Source organism: Artemia sp. Qi Xiang Cuo, chromosome 13, assembly GCF_049724085.1.
Source record: "Artemia sp. Qi Xiang Cuo chromosome 13, ASM4972408v1, whole genome shotgun sequence".
Classification (NCBI taxonomy): Eukaryota; Metazoa; Arthropoda; class Branchiopoda; order Anostraca; family Artemiidae; genus Artemia; species Artemia sp. Qi Xiang Cuo.
The window spans coordinates 40,724,489-40,746,480 of NC_142806.1; the positions used below are offsets into that span (position 1 = coordinate 40,724,489).

General features: G+C 34.7%; 1 protein-coding gene across 1 annotated transcript in view; it reads right to left on the reverse strand.

Moving 5' to 3' along the window:
* Nucleotides 1–20,578, reverse strand: part of Rpn13 (regulatory particle non-ATPase 13) — a 42,304-nt gene extending 21,726 nt beyond the window's left edge. Inside the window, exons 1-3 of the mRNA XM_089099341.1 lie at nucleotides 20,469–20,578; nucleotides 6,378–6,581; nucleotides 1,466–1,688 (exon numbers count right to left, since the gene is read on the reverse strand). Of these exons, the coding sequence (XP_088955467.1) occupies nucleotides 1,466–1,688; nucleotides 6,378–6,569 (415 nt within the window). The 5' untranslated portion in view covers nucleotides 6,570–6,581; nucleotides 20,469–20,578. The remainder of the gene's footprint in view (nucleotides 1–1,465; nucleotides 1,689–6,377; nucleotides 6,582–20,468) is intronic.
* Between the last annotated feature and the right edge of the window lie 1,414 nt (nucleotides 20,579–21,992).

The window sequence follows — 21,992 nt, forward strand, 5'->3', positions numbered from 1 at the left end:
GTTGTTGTCAATTACTGTGTTGAATCCTTGACAACGTTTCTCGAAAATTTGAGGGAATGTTCGTTGCTAGAAACTTCAGCCGGGTGGACCTTGAAAACAAGCACGATGTATATATTCCCTCGCTACACCTTGACTCAGTCCAGCAAATGCTTGGCGAAGTGAAACATTTCTCAGCCTGCATTAGCTTACAAATAAATACAAAGAAAATGGAAGTTCTTGAGTAAACTACACTTATCCTAAGTGGTCTATCTCTCGAAAAAGACGACATTCTGTCTTTCTAGGATCCAAAGTGGGTTCAAAGATCAGCTTGCATACAAGGCTAGGAAAATTCTAGGGCATTCCTACTTGAGGGTTCATGTCCCATCAAAGCATCTCAGAGATGCGCTCCGGAGGTTTGTAACCAGCGCTGCCTCCGGTCATTCTCACATATCCGACTGTCAGATCAGACTTCGAGCGACAAAGTTAGCTGACATTGTAAAACCATCTGACTGATCATCGATCATTGTCAAGCTCCGTAGGCTGCGCTTAACTGGACACACCTCACGGCACCCTTATGACCGCTTCGTTAAACACTTACTGTTCTCAAACACATACCTATCAAGGTGGCGAAGAATTTGTGGCACCATTAAAACAAGATCTTGAGTTAGATCGAGGTTTCCACAAATTCGGACACAGCTCTGACAGATTATGGAAAGTTTGCCAAAGAGCTGACACAAGACTCGCCATTGCAGAAGACTCATTCAAAAGCTTAGTTCAGATTCAAGGTGAGGCGAAAACTGCTGGTCCAGTTTCAAGTACAAATAAGTGCAGTAGGCTATTTGCTTTTTCTATGCTTAAAATTGCTTTTCTTGTTTTTATGTTGTCAACTACATTTAAGGTTATTATTTTCAGCAATATTCTATATTCTAAATCGTGTTCTTCATTAGCTAGAGGTCTAAACAAAATAAAAAATAAATTATCGAGACACATGTCAAAGATATTTTCAATTTTAGCAAAATATGGAATATTCAGATTTTCCACCAGGAGTTTATTTTTGACAGTTGGGACTAATTCAAATATTTTACTGGATAGGATTTTATCAGTGACATACTAACTTTAGGCAAATATGTTCCATTCAAAGCAAAAAGTGACCAAAAATTTTGATTGAATTTTATCTACCACTACTTAATCACTATCTAATATTTTCTAAAAAACAGGTATAAACATGGAGAAGGTCCCCCTCTCTCCAAGAAACATTTGGCGTGCCTCTCAGAACAAAAAGTCAAAGGGCCACACCTATGTACATCTAACTGATGCTTATATAAAAAGCCAACGATTATAAATCAGTTTTCTTTAAGTTGATGACAATTCTAGCAGAAAATTCAAAAGTGAAATAATATTTAGATATCACACATGTTACTGGTATACAAGATGAAGCAGATACCTACCAATTTCGATTGGCATTTTCAAATATATACATATTTACCTGGAGTACCAGGAGTTCTTTGCCCGTGAGAGCCAGGAGTAGGTGGGTTGTTCAAGCTTTCATTCACTTTTTTCAGGTATTCATCATCTTTATCAGCTTTTGGTTCTTGCATCCAGAAGAAAATTTTCTTCCCTGAACTTTTAAATTTTAGTAGAAAAACTCTGCCTGTTGTACATTGAGGAACTTTTTTGAACTCACAATCATCAGGAAATATGATCAAGTCCTAAAAAAAATTAAAATAATCCTCATCAGACATACAAATAAGAATATTTTTCTGATAGCAGGGGAATGATAATATAGCAAAATTTATTAGCATTCATGCTGGGTGTTTTTCAATTACCTGCTCTCCAATAGCATTGGCATAATAAACCACACAAGGATCATACTGAGATCCCGTTAGAATCACAAGAGTAATTTGTTATCTCTTTTTAATTAAAGCAGTTGCTAAATCATGTTGCTCATATCTTTTTTTTTATTTGTGATTTCATTTAGTGGCTATTTTGACGTTATACTATTCACACAATAAAGAGTGAGTTTTTTTTTTAATGTATATATTACCATGACTGTCCGAAATTCGTGAATGCCGACATTCACCAGAGAATGTCCGAAATACCTTTTTTTTTCTCCTTGGATTTAGTCAGCATTGCCAGTCAACTTTTTTAGTTTAATGCAAGGGTTGATGATAACACGAGTCTACTAGACACTGCCTACGTTACACGCAATATTTTCCCCGTAAAAAAACATAACATTTGCCCCGTTAAAAAATAAAGCGGATGAAGAATTACTAATTGAACATTTCCGTTACCACCCAGGCGGATGCGTTAAATAAACCTTCCACAGGCGGCATTCAGGCATAATCCATCAAAAACGCAATTGTTATTCATTCAGTGTGAAAAAGGAGCGATTTTGACTGTCGACATTAACCAGATTTCGGACATTCGTGGTAACATATACATGAACACTTTTCCCCAGAAGCTTAGGAAAAAAGGTACTGTCTCTCTGAATGGCAGTTGGAGGTTTTAGGGGATTTTCATATGTGAGTTTTGGTATTCTTTAGTGGCCCCTATATCTAAGCATGTGGCTGTAATTAGGAAAATAAAGGTAAATATTACCATAGCAGAAATTATTCTGCTCAATTTAGAGCAGATTAAATTCCTGCAAAGCAAGGAATAGCTTGCCATTCACTTAATAATCCATAAAATATTATCTTTATTTTTTAGATGCTGTGAAGGAGTAACAATTGTTTATGAACTTGAACTGAATTATAGAATAAACAAGACTGAACATCAGAATTTAAGAAAAAGTAAACAGATAGACAATGAAACTCAATCACTAATAAATCAATTATAGGTTGTGGTTAGCTTTCAATTAAGGAAATGAAATCAAAATAACGAAAAATTTGCCAATAATTGTAGGGAAAAATTTCGGATCTTGAGCTAGAATTAAATAATTAGCCAGGCTGATACATTGGCGGTTATTAAAAAAAAATGAAGGGGTTTTAAGAGTGTTTGGAACTTTCAACATGAGTTGGGAATTTGGGTTGGACGCTTTTGTGAAATTCAGTTGCCTGTTTATGTAACCTGTCATGTAAGAGCTTGCATTACAGCAAAATGGTTGAACTTGCTATAACTTTGACGAGCTAATATTTCAGAGACACTTGTTAAGTTTTAATAAGTGGAGTAGCTTGCCCTGTTTTGTGTTAAGTCTAGTTGATCAATAGAAGCCTATTCTTGTTGCGTATTTTTAAGTTTGAGCAAACCCCTCCCCATTTCTTCACACATTGAGTTGCCAAGAGTGATTTATTTTGACATGATATATTCTGTGGTTTACTGGTTGATTTGATGGTTTAAAAGAGGTTTGCATCAATCATCCCGTCAAGTTTGTAGCATTGAATTACTATAATATTTGTTTGGAAATTAATAACCTTGGGAATTATTTTATAAAAATTTTATACTTGTTTATTATTTCAGTTACACTGGATTTTGGATTATGTTAATCACCAAGATTACCCCTGCTAAGCAAAATGATATCTGATTTAAGACTTAAAAAATTATTGAGAGGTACTAATCCGTTGATCAAAAGTATTAGTTACCTAAATTGCAGGTGCAGTTTCCATTTCATGATGAGTATGTTATTCCCACTAAGAAAGTAAGAAAAATTAAGAAAGTTACTAAGAGGGATTATAATTTGAAAACTCAATCTGTTCTGGCGTATAAATAACGTTTGGGTTAATCATTGATTTAATAGACCATTTTTTGTATCTGCTCACCAACATTTATAGAGGAGTTGTCTTTTTTTAGAGAAGCACTGATAAATAACAATTATCCAAGTTGGTTAATTGATCAGGCTATTTCAAGAAGAAAAAAAGTTTCAGGAGATTTTTAAGGAAGTCGTAGAGACAACTGGGGAGAAGCATATTTTTGTACTTCAACGTGTGTTCCAGGACTGAGTGCAAAAATGAAAAGAATTTTACGAAGCAATTGTTAAAGGTTACTTTAAAAGTAGCAACGCTTTAAGTAGTTTCCTAAGTTCTGAAAAGGATCACATTTAAGGGGAGCATCGAAGTGGAGTCTATCAAACCCATATACCGTACTTGCAGAAGCTTTTCTGTAGGACATACTAACCAGAAATTAAAAATTAGATCACTAAAACACCAAAAATCTATTTCGTCGACCCTATGAAAAAATCCAAACCTGAAAGTTTCACGTCAACTCTTTCTGAATACATTTTTAATTTCTCTGACTATTTGATTATGTTCGAAAATGTTTCTCTGATTTCTAGGGACTAGGGTTTAAAAGAAATTTTAGGGAAACCATTGAGATTCAAAAAAACTTATTCAAGAAACTAACTTTGAACAGAGATGCAGGTGAATTTGGCTTAAATTCAATTACGATAATTTATTACAGTCAAATAAGGTAAATTTTGTTTCTCTCAATACCAATGATTTTTGTTTACCTGATAACGAATTTTCATATAAAAATCAAGTCAATGGCATGGAAATGCTTTGACAAAAATAAGAGCGTTGAAGAGTTTGTATTTTTTTTATTTTTTATTTTTATAAATGTTGATGTTCTATTTGTATTTATTTTAGTTTATCTGCTGAAGACTCATTCAAAAGCTTTGTTCAGATTCTGGGTGAGGTGAAAACTGCTGGTCCTGCTTCAAGTACAAATAAGTGCAGTAGGCTATTTGCTTTTTCTATGCTCTAAATTGTTTGTCTTGTTTTTATGTTGTCAACTACATTTAAGTTTATTATTAAAGTTTTAAGCAGTATTTTACATTCTAAAGCTTATCCTTCATTACCTAGCTAAACAGAATAAAAAATAAATTATCGAGACACATGTCAAAGATATTTTCAATTTTAGCAAAATAAGGAATAATTAGATTTTTGATTAGGAGTTTATTTTTGACGGTTGGGACTAATTCAAATATTTTACTACATAGCATTTTATCAGTGACATACTTTTCGGGCACCTTAGGCCAATATGTTCCACTCAAAGCAACAAGTGACCAAAACTTTTTTTGAATTTTTTCTACCACTGCTTAATCACTATCAAATATTTTCTTAAACACAGGTAGAAACATGGATAAGGCCCTCACTCCACTCTCTGAGAAACATCTGGCATGCCTCTCATGACAAAGACTCAAAGGGCCATACCTATGTACATCTAACTGATTCTTATATAAAAAACCAACGATAATAAACCAGTTTTTCATTAAGTTGGTGACAATTTTAACAGCACAATCAATAATGAAATAATATTTAGATATCATACATGTTACTGGTATACAAGATGAAGCAGATACCTACCAAATTTGACTGACATTTTCAAATATATACATATTTACCTGGAGTACCAGGAGTTCTTTGCCCTTGAGAGCCAGGAGTAGGAGGGTTGTTCAAGCTTTCATTCACATTTTTTTCAGGTATTCATCTTCTTTATCAGCTTTTGGTTCTATTAATTATTACAGTCATTATTATAATTTATTACAGTCAAATAAAGTAAATTTTGTTTCTCTAAATACGAATAATTTTTGTTTAACTGATAACGGACTTTCACATAAAAATCAAATCAACGGCCTGGAGACTAGGAAGTCAGAGAGATTTGCATCTGTGACTGCTTTGACAAAAATAAGAGCGTTAAAGAGTATGTCTTGTTTTGCATAAATGTTGATGTTCTATTTGTATTTATTTTAGTTTATCTGCTGAAGACGACTACCAAAATATCCAAAGATTTTTTTTTTTTGCTGTCAAATAAAAGGATTTTCCCCATTGAACTGCTATTTATGCATCACGGAAAGGCAGTGTGATCTTCAAAAAAAAATCTAAATCTGTTTTGGCAGACAAAACATCTTTACAGGAAGCATTCACTTTGGAATCAGGTCAACTGCAGAATGTTTCATGTTGGTCCCATACTGATTCAGCATGGATGGCCAAGCTCAATTATTATTGGTAAGCCCATTGATGTGAGTGTAAAGAAATGAGGGGATCCTAATCATCTAAGCAGAAAGTAGTGATAATTTCAACATAGAATGAGAAAGACCCAACAGGGAATTTGAGGACTTAAGTGGTATTAATGATGAGGTTGAGCTGTATGGGCCTGAAAGAGGGGATAAAGATCTTTCCTGTCAACTTATAACATCATGACTGTGATGAAATATGTAATTTATAAAATAATCTAAGAGATTTTGCCGAAAAAGGAGGGATGATACTTCAGGAAGACGGGTCTGATGTCTTAAAAATGGTGGTTACACAGCTCATGTTTCCCAAACTTTTATGTGGGCCCTAGAGAAATACCCTCTCTCTCCAGATTTCAAGTGGCTCAATAAGAACAACAAGGTGTATATCTATGCTATTACAATAATGTGAACCAGCAAAAAACCATATGTGTTAAATAAAATCAGTATATACCTCTTCAACATTTCCATTTTGTCTATCTTTCCAACAAAAGTGAATAAGTGAATCCTCTGACTGATGGACATATACAAGACCTTTCCTTTTGATTGGATGCACCATATTCCCCTCCATTTTCATTTTGCCAGCCCTGAATTCAACAAGGTTTTTGCTGGATTGAGATCTTCCGCCAAACAAACTGGCTGCCATTTTTTAATTTATCTTGAAAAAGTTAAAATGAAAGAATTACAAGAGTATTTTAAGCACCAATATGACATTAATATAACATAACTTTAAACAAACTGGACATTCATAGACACCAACTGCCTAAATTTTGAGCCAAAGACAATATCCTAGTGGAGGGGGATGATGGTCTGATAACTAAAAAAAATGCCCTGATGTCCCAATAACTAAATTGTTAGATATTACTAACTAAAGTTGTTAAGCCTTTCTTGGTTGTAAAATATTTTTGCTGATCGTATTTTCCCACTCAGAAACAAATTACAAAGTTTCTCAGAGACCTGTTCTAAAAGCTAGTGCTAGTTTTATTTTATATGAATGAACTTTTCTATGCAGTAAAAAAAACAGATATATGCAAGCTGTTACAGCTGTATCATTTTAAACCTTCCCATTTCCATAATAGCAATTATGGTCCTTCTTGTTTTGATCCCCTTGTTTTTTTTTGTTTTTTTTTTTTTCTGAAGACAGCACCTTAGGAACTTCTAGGAGAAATTAATTTGAAATTCAGTCAAACCTAGTGGATTAGTATGAAAGTACTTCCATGGCTTGATGGTAATGATCCTACCCTAAGTCTTTTATTATTTTCTTGCACATTTCTTAGATTTTCCCTTTTTTTTTGTATAAAACCTGCTTACTTTCAATAGAATTTCATACATAAATCCATTCTTGGCAAAAAAAAGTATATACACAAATTAGATTTTTTTTTTTTTTTTTTTTTTTTTTTTTTTTTAGAGAATTTAACTGATGAAAAGAGAAATATAAAATGAGCAAGATTTATTCTAATGAAAAAAGGTGTTGGTGTCTAGAATACTTATCCAGAGTTTTAAAAAAGTAGACGCAAGTTTACTTCATTCAAGGAAATGGTGAAATCCTGTATTTTGAAAAGGAGACAAGAATGATAAAAGGAAAATGTGTTTCCTCTGTTGTCCAAAGAGACAAAAAAGAGTCTAGTGCTGTTAGATTTACAATCACAATCAGGTTTTTCTGTTTTAATAGCACTATATGATTATATACTAATAGCAAATGTCCTCTTGCACCACAGAGGTACAATCTATGGTGGGCACCAAGAAGGCATAACCAGGGCATCAACTTTTTCTTCTTACTAAATTTGGTTGATATCTGACAAACCCTTTTGGAAAATACCCTGATAACTTAATTTATGAAACCCTGCGGGGCCCCCCATAGAATGGAAATTAGAGGGCCTACCAAAAGAACCAAAAAGGATAACAGCTGATTCTTCGTATCAAATTTTTTTAAGACTTAACAACCTCTTCTGGTAGGTATCCTGATGACACGAACTCAGTTGCCCCCACTGTAAACAAATTGAGAATCAAATCTGAGCCCCAAAAAGGCTCATAGTTAAACATTTCATCAATGTTTTTTTTCAAACCTGATGCCCATTTACAGTGGAGCCTCATATTCTGCAAACTCTCCCTGTTGCCTTAACTACAATTCCTAGAGGTAGGATTTGGTGTGAACTCTGAAATATCAATACACCATAGGCTAAACACCCATTGAAATTTTCCATCTAATTTGATTTAGATCCAACAACATGGTTGACAAGTCCCTCTTCTCACAGAGCTGGAACTAGCACGAACCCTCAAAGACACAACTAGGATACTAAGGATTTATCACCAAGGTATGGTTCCCCCCCCCCGTCTGGTAGAGGTCCTGATAGCAAGGATTTGTATCATTCCCTTTGCAAAGCTTGACATCGCTGCAAAGGAAAAGCTACAGACTTTTAATCAACAACATGAGAAGATCTTAAATACCGACTTTCCATAACAACTTACAACAGCCAATTTTTTTACACGTCAATATCCTGGGTGAGGGAGAGGGGTAAAAAATATTATGTGGGATACATGTCACTCCTTCCTGGGAGTTTAGGGTTGAATATGATACCATTTAATCATATACAACCATTCTCTTAATAATTCCCAAATGAACATGAGTCAAAAGAGGTACAAAATATCTATGTGTGTGAATTGGGCATGCAAAAGTTGGAGGGAACACAGGCTCAAGGCATTTACTTTTAGCCCTTCAATCAAATAGTTTTAAAGTAATTATAGAACTGATATTTCACACAAAGGAAAACTGAGCCAAGGATTCAACTAAAGTCCTTTACTTGAGCCATGAGCAAGCACTTGAAGATGGTGAGGGAAATTGTTGGACTTGCTTCTCAGTAATTTTTTTGCAATTCTTCACTTTAGTGTGTGAGCTGTCATGGGCAGGAGGGGTAGCCCAAAATATGGGGGAGACATTCGAAGGTGGTGAATCTACAAAATGTAAACGCTATAGTAGCCATTATTTCAATTGGAAATGCTGAAACAAAACTGGGCTAAGCAGAGGCAATATTAAGATGGAACACATTACTTCCAGATCAAACAGTTTGTGGTAACAAACTGTAAGTAAGGAGCAACCCGGCTCAATGGTAACCAAAACTCTGAAAAACGGAGTTTTGATACCAATAAATTCATCAAAAGAATCAGATTTTAATGCTGATTTCAAATATATAAGTTTCATCAAGTTTAGTCTTACCCATCAATAGTTACACGCCTGAGAAAATTTGGCTGATTTTAGAAAAAGGGGGAAAGGCCCCCTAAAAGTTATAGAACCTTAACGAAAATCACACCATCATATTCAGCGTATCAGAGAACCCTACTGTAGAGGTTTCAAGCACCTATCTACAATAATGTGGAATTTCACATTTTTTGCCAGAAGAAAGATCACAGATGCGTGTTTATTTATTTTTTTTCCCAGGGATGATCGTATTGACCCAGTGGTCCTAGAATATTGTGAGAGGGCTCATTGGAACGGAAATTAAAAGTTCTAGTGACCTTTTTACGTAACCAAAAAAATGGAGGGCAACTAGGCACCCTCCCACATTCATATTTTCCCAAAGTCACCCAATCAAAATTTTGAGATAGCCATTTGGTTCAGCATGGTCGAAAATATGATAAAAATGTCTATTAGGATGACTTAATCCCCCGAAGTCCCCGGGGGGAGGGCTGAAAGTTATGAACTTTACCCAATGTTAACACATAGTATTGGTTATTGGGAGGTATACAGACGTTTTCAGGGGGTATTTTTTCTGGTAGGTGGGGGGGCGGGGCGAGATGGGTCAGGGTTTATATGGAAGGATCTTTCCATGAAAGAAGTTTTCATGGGGGAAGGGATATTGCTATGAAGGGAGTGCCGGATTTTCCAGCATTATTAAAGAAAAAGATCAGAAATTAAATAAAAAAAAAACAAGTTTTTCAACTGAATGTGATTAATTCATTTTTAAAGAATTGGAAAAAAAATTCGAACTTTAGCTTAAAGAGCAAGGTATTTACTAGGGGCGAACCCCCTAATATACGTATTAAAAATCTATGAGTATAGAAGTTCGTTACATAAGTTAATTCGTAAGTTACGTATATTTATTACTAATAAAAACGTTTGTAAATAAAATTAAACAAGTTTCTAGAAAGCCATTTACCTAAATACGGTAAAAGTAAAATTAATATGCAAATTTTGTTTTAATTATTCATGGATGGTGAGCCAAAATCAAAACCTGTAGTAATTCAAAACGTTCAAAAATTAAATTAAAAAAACAAGTTTTTTTTAACTGAAAGTAAGGAACGACGTTAAAACTTAAAACGAACAGAAATTATTCGGTATATGAAGGGGGCTGTCCCCTCCTCAATGCCTCGTCCCTTTACGCTAAAGTTTGACTTCCTCACAACTCTATTTTTTTAAACAAAAAAAATTTTAGCGTAAAGAGCGAGGCGTTGAGGAGGGGACAGCCCCCTTCATATACAGAATAATTTCTATTGGTTTTAAGTTTTAACGTCGTTCCTTACTTTCAGATAAAAAAAACTTGTTTTTTTTATTTAATATATATTCAAAAACAATGTCATGTTTACAATAACCTTGAATCTTGGGAAATATCTCTAGCATTATGCTGAGGCACAATCATTCAGAGAGCAAAAGCACAAATTTCTCTTAGCTTAAAACAAGAGCTATATTTATGAAGTTTTATGATACTGTGGATAGCAGAGTTTTGCAATGTTTTAATAAATTAATGTAGCTGAAACCTAATTTTAGGTCAAATAAACGAAATGCTTGTAGATTTGAAGCCCTCATATATTGGATTGGCCAGAGTGATTCTAGCGCCTATCCGTACACCACGTTTCTAGATGTGAAAATAGTGGTTTTGTAGTTAGTCCATTTTCAGTCTGTTTTGACAGTTTGCTTATAGAGTTTGTAGATAGATGTTTTGTCAGAGCTGACATTTACAGATTAAAAGTGAGTTATGTTCTGCAACTGGGTGAGATTATTTTCCCCCAAACCCAGGCGGGGCAGGAAAACAGTTTTAGAGAAGTACCATCATTAATATATCAAAAGGAGATCAAAGCTGTTTACCCTACAAAGAGATAGTTAGAGAGATAAAAGTGGTGACACAGGTTGTGACATCCCTGGCCAATAGTTTAGCCATTGAAAAGGTAGTACACATCTCACCGTGCACAAAGAAACAGTGGAACCCTCAAAATCACTTGATTGCATTACTATACTCTAGCAGCACTGCTAGTGGCACTGGTGTGGCGTTGGAGATCAAATGGCTGGAACCACTCCTGGGATACCAGTAGTGAAAAGAAACCATGTTTTTCAAAGAGCCGACTTAATTTAGCCTATACAGTAGCCTACTGTAGTAAACTATAAAACAAAATTGCACAAAAAAAGACAGAATTAGTTAAAATATTGCAAATTATTATCTGGATGGGCATAGCCTAGCTAGAATGAAATAAAATATTGCAAATAGATGTAACAGGTTTTTACAAAATAATACTGGAAGTATTTGAACTATTTTTGAACTATTTTAGTATTTGATTTGACTATTTGAAAAGTACTTGAATGTGAATGGAAATCATTACTAGTTGCTGATAATTTGAAATAGTTTATTGAGTATTGTCAATTTTACTGTGTGACAGCTATTGATTTTGCTACAATTGGTTGATTAAGTGATTAAGCAACATTACTGACAACTATTGTGCATATTTTCAGATTCAGTTGAGACCAATTGTATTTATAAGGATAGAAAATGCCAATTGAGCAAGAAAATGTCAGGATTTGGGACTCACTCACACCATCTAGCTCGTGGTAGCTAGTGGTAGCTTGCACTCAAGCCATAATAAACAAAAATTTACCATTAAAAAGTTTATACAGGAGTGGAAAGAAAGAGATGCCCAGAGAGAGACAGGAAAAGGCTAGAGAAGCCTGTAGAGAGGCTGATACAAAAGAAAGAGAGAAAGAAAGAATAGCTAGCGAAGCCCATAGAGAGGCAGATGAAGAGAGAGATTGTCAAGAGTTAGAAGAACCATGATAGGTCTAACAGAAGTCTGCTGAGGAATTCCAGAGAGTGTTATTTTATCACAAGTAACTTCTAGGCTATTGCATGGTCATAATAATTAGTGTAAAGACTGATTGAGAAATAATAAAATTATCAGACACTAAATGCTAAGACAAAAAAATACGCTCCTTTGTTGACTAGGTGGGGAGGTGAACCAACCCATAAAACAAAATGGGAGGCTAAGCCACCTATATAAGAAACGAAATAATTGATAATCCAGTTTGAAATGTTGAAAATCTGGTAAAATGGGATACAGAAGTGGCTAGGTCACATAATATTGAAAATAAGATGTGCAAAATTTTTTTTTTGGATTTTCTTTTTTAAAATTACAAACTTAAAAACATCTGTAACAAATATGAGACAACAACAAGTGCATGCTAGGGCGAAGCACTCAATGTGCCAGAGAAAAATGAGAAGAAACTTATTGTATGTGCTTTTCCTCTTAAAGTGTGAGAAATTTTGGTCCAATATGAAAAACCAAATATATAAATTCAATTCCAATTTGATGATGATCTATTTAATACTACAGAAAGAGATAAGAAAACTAAAAGTGAGAAAAAAGACAAAAAGTAAAACTAAAATTTAGGAGTTCAATTCCCATTCAGCAACAATTTATTTAATACTACAACAAAAGAAAAGAAAACTAAAAGGGAGAAAAGAAATATCAAACTCAAATACAAAAAAAAAATGCAGTGAAAGATGGCGACACTGGAGTTCAATTCCCATTTAATGATGATTTATTTTACAAGAGTAGAAAATTTGAGAAAAATAGAAATGAAAAGATAAATCCTAAAAAGAGACAAAATTTGCATACTCAGTCTGCAGTGGCAGAAAATAAAATTTTGGGAGAATTACAAAATGATGAGAAGAAAAAAGAATTTAGGGGAAGCAAAGAGGTCCAGAACTCATTGGGAATAAAACAAGACTATAACAGAACAATGAAATCTAAGAAAAAGGGCATTATGGTCCAACTAAAAGTTGAAGATGATTTCTTTCATGGAACAAAGAAATGGGAGGAAAGTAAGGAAGAGCTAAGAGACACAAAAAAGAAATGTGATTTACAAATTCAGCCTGCAATTGCCAAGAGTAAACTTTTTGGAGAATTACAAAACAAGCTTAGGGGAAACAAAGAGGTCCAGGAACCACTGGGCAAATTACAGATGATCATAAAATAGAATGGAATGAATTACATTGGGTTGTGGAAAAGTTGGGAGATATTGAATTTTGGGTTGGATTGGAAAAAACTTGGGAAGGAATAGGATTAGACCTATCAACTCTAAGGAAGACTTGTTTTTTTTTGCAGGGGAGAAGCCCCTCCAAGAGGCGGAGGGGACCTCTCTAATCTGGAGTTCTTGGGAGATACTCTCTCCCAGTCACTTCATAGGTCACCCAACCCTTTGCCAATTCACAATTCTGGATTGAAATCAACAATTATTTCCTGCAAAGTTTATTCCTTGAGCTATATATCCAAATTTCATCTTCAGTTGGCATCAAAAAGCATTCTTCATTCAATTATCCCATGGGATGAGACTAGGAACAAACTGATTAATGATTTGCTCTGATTTTCCTCTATCCCTATTGTTTTCTTGGGCCTTTGTCTTTTGTGCCATAGATCATTTCCAACTATGCCTAGGGGCAATTCATGTTTCAATTACAATATTTGTTTGTTTTCACTGGGGGAGGTTAAGAGACTAGTTTAGCCGATTTTTCTTGATGGCTGGCATCACCAAATGTCCCAGACCCTGATTCTCTACTTCTCCTAAGTGTAAATTTTGTGAGAGCAAGAATATTCCTATTTATCAAGCTGCAGACCCCTGACTAAAGATTGAACCAAACCTAGAAGATTATTATCCCATTTGCGATGGTTCTCCTATGTTTTTGGATTGGGGAGTTTGAATTCACTCTGGCTATGCCAGCAGATTACTTGATTAGATTGGCACAGCTATTTTCTGCTAATCTTGTGATTTTTCAAAATCTCAAACCTTTTTTTTTTTTATTTCAAGGTTGAAGGTTTAATTTTAAAAAATCTGTAGAAAATAGACATAAATACAGGGTAAAAGCCGGAGACACAAGGTCGAATGACAAAAACCCAATACATTAATCGGAATAAACCTGTTTGACAACAAAAAAATAAATAAGAGTTATTCCATGACTCACCAATAGACGGGCACCCACCCCACAAACCCACCAACACCGGGCAAAGATCCACCAAAAATACCAATAAAAAAAAAACAAAAAAAAAAAACAAACGGGTGAATAAGGGTAACCGATGACCGGCAACTCACAGGGCAAAACACCCAACAAAACAATATTATCAAATATACCCAGTTTTTCAATATATTATTAATTCTTAAAATTTTTTATAAGGATAGAATTAAGTTGCTTTTTTATATTTGGAAGAGATTTGCTGCAATCAATAAATGGTAGATGAAGACACCATGAACCCGTGATTGAAAATAATGGCGAGAACCGAGATCTTTCTGTGCTTAATTTTAGGTGCTGAATGTTCCATTTATGTCGGGTTTCATAAGAATGGGCATGTTGCACAGGGAAAAAATTATTCGAATAAAAGTACGTAGGTAGTTCCAACCGGTCATATTTTACCTTAAATAAAAAAGAATTGAGGGTGAATATCTGTGAAACAGGCAAAATATTAGTTAGAAGATATAGAGTTTCAGTTTTACTCTTATTAGGATACAAAGACGGTGATGGTAAATATTTCTTTAAAATTAGAAGAGCCCAGTTTTGAAGAATTTGTATTGGTTTCACATGACATCTGAATGTTGCCAAATATATCAGAGGACAATACGTAAGATGGGAATGAACCAATACAAAATAAATTAGACGTAGGATTTCATATGGAAAAAAATGCTGAAACCTTCACATTATACCAACCCCCTGAGCAACTTTAACCCATAATCTATTACAATGTTCATTATATGACAGATTTTCATCAATAATAATACCCAGATACCAGAACAAAGTTACCCTTTGAATTTGAATATTTGTAGCATGATCAAATATTGTTGAAATTCCTTGTGCATTCTGCCCAATTCTACTATAAATGATAAATTTGGGTTTTGATGCATTTAGTGACAAACAATTAGCTTTTAGCCATACAAGAAGTTGTGAAAATACAATTTGCAGCTTCTCATTGAGATCCTCTTCCAAATATCCAGTAAGTGATGATCTGGTATCATCAGCAAAAAGAACATTCAGACCAAGGTTTTCTGTTGCTGATGGAAGGTCATTTATATACATTATAAAAAGCAGTGGTCCCAGGATTGAACCTTGCGGGACACCAATATTTGACAACAGACATTGATCCAAAACTGTGTCGTTGATCATAGTCACTTGGGAGCGACGACTTAGGTAAGATTCACTGCGATATAATTGTGCGCTGGTCCTCGTATCCCACCGTGGTTTAATTTATACAACAATATTTCATGGCATAACGAATCGAAGGCCTTCTCAAGGTCCAAAAATATACTCGCCGGGATCCATTTTTTGTCCAGACACTCATGAATAAATTGTACCATAGTTAATATAGAATCCTGCGTACTGTGCTCTTTTCTAAATCCATATTGAGTTTTTGAAAAATAATCTTTTGAACAGAGAAAATTATACATTCGAATATAAAAACATCGCTCCATTACTTTAGAAAAACCCAAAAGAATAGAAATGGGTCTATAATTTGAGCAATTAGTCCGGTCACCACTTTTATATAGCGGTAACACTTTCGCTTTTTTAAAAGAATCCAGAAAAGTTCCCAATCTAAATGACAGATGTATTAAATGACACATAACTTTATTAATACTAGGTAAAATGGCTTTAACAATATTGGTCGACGACTCATCAATCCCCGGGGAATTTCCATTATTTAAAAGCTTAACAACCTTAGCAAGCTCTTCTTGTGTTACCGGAGTTAAAAACAAAGAATTCTCAGAAGGACTTCCTAGGTACGTAGGATAATTACATTGCCCATGCGACATATTATGTTGGAGCTTATTAGCTATTGACTGCCCAATTGACACAAAATGAAAATTTATGTAATTTGCCATTTCTAGTTCCCTTTCAATTGTATTACCATGGGCATCCCGAATTTTTGATGGTGAAGAAGACGTCCGCGATCAATTTAAACATGAGTTGATTAGTTCCCAAGTTTTCTTTGGGGACTTACTTACTTCATTAAAAGAATCGAAATAAAATTTCATTTTATCATTGCGTATTATTTTTGAAAGTAGGTTTTTATAATTTTTGAAGGTTCTTCTATTTTCTTCAACCTAATGCTAATACCCATACAATCTAGATCCTGGTTGTTCTGCAGTGGAAACATATGGATGGTGACAGATCCAGAGCCAAGCCATGGAAGCAGCAGCACAGATATTGGTCAGAGATGGAAGAAAGAAGGCAAATGGAGATTGTAAAGTTGAAGCTAAGTGTTTATGTTTGCAAGGGTAGACTAGTGTGGTGCATGGGTGGCCATTTACATTATGGGGGGAGGTGTTGGGGCTCTGCCCCTTTTCTTTTCAGATAAATGACCCTTTTTTTGCTTGATTAAATTTGCTTATAGTATAATTTCAAAGGACAAACTAAATTCTTGTTGCTAAGTCAGTGGTGTTGCTGTAAGTAAACTTTTGGTTAAGAATCTAATTCTGTCCATTTGGACTTGGTCACTGAAAAGACAATCTTATTCAAAAAGCTTGTAGATATGAAGCCCTCATATATTGGATTGGCCAGTGTCATTCCAGGGTCCACCCTTACACCAGGTTTCCTGGTGTGAAAATAGTGATTTTATGGTTAGTCTATTTTGAGAGTTTACTTATTGAGTTCACATATATATGTTTAGAGATTAAAAGTGAGTTATTTTCTCCAAATGTGTGAGATTAGTTTTTCCTGAACCCAGGCAGGGTAGGAAAAGAGTTTTTGAGAAGTACCATCATTAATATATTGACAGAAGGGTCTATTTACCCTCAAAAGAGATAGTTAGATATATATTAATGGTGACACAGGTTGTGGCACCCTTGGCCAATAGTCTGGCCCTTGAAAAGGTTGTACATGTTTCACACACACACTGGTTACAATAACAATGCATAAAGAAACTATGGAGCCTTTGAAACTATTTGATCACATTACTATATTCTAGCAGCACTGCCAATGGCACTGGGGTGACATTGGAGATCATACAGCTGGTAGCCCCAAGGCATCCAGCACAAACATACACCTTATTATAAAGAAGACATGTTCATACTAAGCCCAGTTCTAACTTGAATCTGAAATAAGCCCAAGGAATTTCACATCATGGGATTAGGAGCTAATGAGAAGGAAACATGTTAAGAAAACAATTCTTACTTCCTAATATACCTAATAATTGTAGCTAACACATTTTGACTCTAGCTCCACTATAAGTCCCCCCCCCCCAATTTTGACACCAATTGTTTCTTATCTATTTTATATGTTCAGTGAAGTTTCAACAGTCACCTATATTTTGACAGGGCCTGTTGCTGTCTGTCAAAAATTTGTACAAGGTTACTACAGGATATTCTCAAAAGAAATGAATCTCACAATAGGAGCCAATATGTACATTGGAAAGTTCATATAGAAGCCAATATGAACTTTTTAGTTGGTCTGGTATTCCACTATATCAGACAAGAATTTTCTCAAATCAAATTTATTAAACCTTATAGACCAATTTCAGTGCTAATAGCACTAGTGAAAGTCCTGGAACAACTGACTTTAAGTAGGGTCAAATGTTTCATAGAAGTAAACAACCTCTATCTCCCTGAGCAAACATGATTCAGAAAGGGGTATGGTTCACAGGACAATATTGCTTGCCTTGAACATAATATATCCAACTCTTTTAAGAAAGGACATTTAACCATTGCCAACTTTTTGATTGGGTTGATGCCTATGGCAGTGACATTCACCAGAAATTACTTGAGGTACTAATAAATCTTGATTTTCTTATCAATGTTGTTAACCTTATTTATAACTTTCTTAATTATAGAACATTTGCTGTTCAGATTGGTAATATCCCTGAACAAAGAGGATTCAGAAAAGCGTAGTGTTCACACGACAATATTGCTTGCCTTGAACATAATATATCCAACTCTTTTAAGCAAGGACATTCAACCATTGGCATACTTTTTGATTGGGTTGATGCTATGGCAGTGACATTCACCAGAAATTACTTGAGGTACTAATAAATCCTGATTTTCTTATCAATATTGTTAACCTTATTTATAACTTACTTAATTATAGAACATTTGCTGTTCAGATTGGTAATCACAAGATCAGGGAATAACCTATTAGAGAAGGCTTACCCCAGGGAGCCATCTTTAGTCTACTTCTGTTTAATCTATATATCCCTTGGGTTTCAATAATAGCATGCATTGTTTGGGCTTTATACTGATGACCTAGTAATATGGAAGTCAGCCAGAAATATCCTTGAATTGGTCCAAGATCTTCAACAGGATTTCCAAATAGTTTCTTGCTTCCCAGAAGCATTTGGTTTGCCTATTTCAACTTCAAACCTGAATATTTTTACCCCCCCCCTTCTGATTAATTCATCAGTACTTTCTACTGAGTTATTTGCAGTACAATTTGCATTAGATGCCTTAATAGTTCTGGAGACCTCTTCAAGGAATATCCTATTTCTGTCAAACTCTCTCTCATTAATTCATCTTTTAAGCCAAATAAAATATAATGCTGATGATCATGACCTCAAAGGTAGATGACAAAAGATGAATTATTTGTTTTAATCCAGATGCTCCATTGCATCCCTTCATATCCCAAGTCACAAAGAAATAAAGTGAAATGGCAGATAATTTTGCAAATAAGGCAGCAGATATCCCTCCCCCAAGAAATGTAAAGGCAATAAATCTTATAGAGGTTGTTAGGGCTTGAACAAAATTGCTTACCATGGTTTTAGGCATCCTCCTTTCAAGTCTAAGGATTTTAGTATGCTCTATTAGAAACTAAAAGCTGGAACTATTTTACTTAATGCTGATTTTTATAAATGGGATATTCACCACACCCCCTATGCAGAAATTACCATTAGACATCAGAAAGGTAAATATCTACCAAATCATATTATTGAGTTAGGACTAAAGTGAATACACCATTCAATGCCTTTTTTTTATGCTGATTAAAAATATAATAAGCATTTCTATCAGAAATGAATTTCAGCCCTCCCCCCTATTTATGCCAATTCAGGGTTAGGTGAGGTATATATAGGGGGGGGGGGGCTGAAATTCATTTCCGATAGAAATGCTTATTATATTTGTAATCAGCATAAAAAAAGGCATTGAATGGTGTATACACTTTATTCCTAACTCAATAATATGATTTGGTAGATATTTACCCATCAGAAAATACTCCACATGTTCTCTTTGAATGTAATCCAATAGATTAAGATTCTACAGGACTAAGAAATTATTGCCATCAATTGCCAATCTCTGTATCATTTGATACTCTTATTAATTGCTCCCAGGACCTTTCACATGATTTGGAAGCCACTATTTGAAGGCTGAAGATAAAGATCCTAAAAAAACAACATTATACTAGCATCAATTTGATTTTTATCAGCTTACAGACATTTTGAGAATATAGTTTGGATCATCCAGTAATTGGTGAAAGTTTGGGGAATGTGGCGGTAGCCTATGAATGATTATAGCAATTTAGAAGTTCCTGTTTATAAGAAGAGGTAAAAATTGTTTTCTTAACATGTTCTAAGTAGCCTCTAATCTAGGTGGTAAATATTTACCAAATCATATTATTCACTTACAAATAAAGTGAATATACAACTTGATGCCTTTTTGTATGGTCTTTCTAAATATAATAATCATTTTTGTCAGAAATGAATTTTCCCCCCACCCCTATAGCTTATATACCAATTCAGGGTATATATTTGCACATTAGGGGGAGGGGCAAATTTCAAACTTACCTCTCATTTACAACAGAAATAAAATTTGGCCCCATCCCCCCTAATGTGCAAATATATACCCTGAACTGGTAAATAGGCTATAGGGGTAGGGGTAAGATTCATTTCTGACAAAAATGATTATTATATTTGGAGAGAGCATAAAAAAGGCATCAAGTGGTATATTCACTTTATTTGTAAGTCAATAATAGGCTATGATTTGGTAAACATTTACCATCTAGGCCTTTTAACACTTTTTTTAAAAGTCACACACAAATAGAGAAGTTAGGCCAGGAGGTAGAAAATAGCCTACCTTCCCAGTCTTAACTAGGAAAAATTCAAGATGGTGGACTTTTTTCTAGCCTGGAAAATATTATATTAATCAGTTTCCTATTTCTTTCCATTTTCATCCATAGCCCATTTTTAAGTCATTTTTGAATGCATGATTCAATTTTATAGGCTAGGCTTAACACTGAAAACAGGTTTCAAAAATGATGGTTATTTCTAATCTCCACGAACAAACACTATCAAATTCTGGAAACTATTCTAAAACACTCACCTAGGCTTAGGTATTGTATTTCTAATTTCTTCTTCTTCTCCTTCTTCTATTTAAAAGCAGGCGGGCTTTTCAGTGATACTATTTAGCCCTTTTCCTTTTGCGTCACTCTGTGGGCTACAGAGCTACTGGCTTGATTGCCTCATGATTATTAGATATTTTCAGATATCTTTCAGTAGATCTTTCGACTCTAGGAGTTCAATTATGAGATGATAGATGTCGATTTCTATGCTCTGTGTGCAGGTCTAGTTGGCTAGGCTCTTGGCTGATAGTGAGATTTTGTGGTGTTTGGAGCATTTTAGCAGTTTACAAAGCAAGGTATGTTGTGCAGACGTCAGCATATTAAATTCAAATAGGCAATGGTCAATTGTTTCATTTTTCATATTACAATGCTTGCAAAGAGGGGACAGGAGAATTGAACCACTTGAATTAGAAAACATACGAGAAAGCAAGAAAATTTAGTCCATTTGTTCCAGAACGAATTCTATGATAAATTTTAGAAAGATACTTATTGGGAAAGAGGGAAAGGATAGGATTAATCTTATTAAAATGAATATCTGATAGCCTCCATCGGTAAATATCTCTAATCGGGATTGGTCTCCCACTTGGCTGGTCAATATTTATAGCATTTTTTGCTATTTCATCAACCTGATGATTACCACTCATGCCAGAGTGGCTAGGAATATACTGAAAATTAGTTCTTATGCCACTTGAAGCAAGATTATCTATAAAACTGAGACAATGATAAGTGTTAATGTCCAACTTATACTGAGGAGCTGAAGCCAGCAACTCAAGGCTTGATAAAGAGTCGGAATATACAATAATATTATTTGAATTTGCAATCAAAGGTAGGTTTTTCTTAAGGTGTTCTAATGCCATGATTATGGCATTTAACTCAGCAGACATGATAGATAAATTATTATTTAATCTCTCGCCCATTGCAATTTTCAGGAGAGGAAGGAAAGCACCACTTGCTACCTTCTCATTCATTTTTGACCCAGCAACAAACATTTGAAAGTGATTTTTATAGGTAATTGTATTGAGTTCAGCAAACTTTTTCTGGACAAAAGCAATAGGGGTTAAATCTTTATTCCACTTTGAGAAATCAGTATTTATTATAGGACATGCCCAATTCCATGGAGGGGATTGGGGGAAAGTGGGTGCAATAGACTTTGCTGGTACGGGAAACTTCTTCTGAATATTGGCATACTCATCTGCAATGCCTCTATACATGGCTGGATTTCTTAACCAATTATGTAGGGTGTGTGAGCTATTTGATTCATCTTTTGTAAGATGTTTTGTCAAGAGAAAGCTACGTCTCTCCCTTATTGCTGTTAATCCACTCTCCATAAGCAGAAACTTGGTCCTTGTGGGTTTCCTAAGACCAAATATGAGACGTATCATATCATTTTGTGTTGTTTCAATTTTTTGCATCTGGGTCTTTGCACATGCACCATATACGATGAGCCCATAGTCTATATGGGGTCTTATATGTGATTTATAAAACTGGACTAAGGTTTTCTCCTT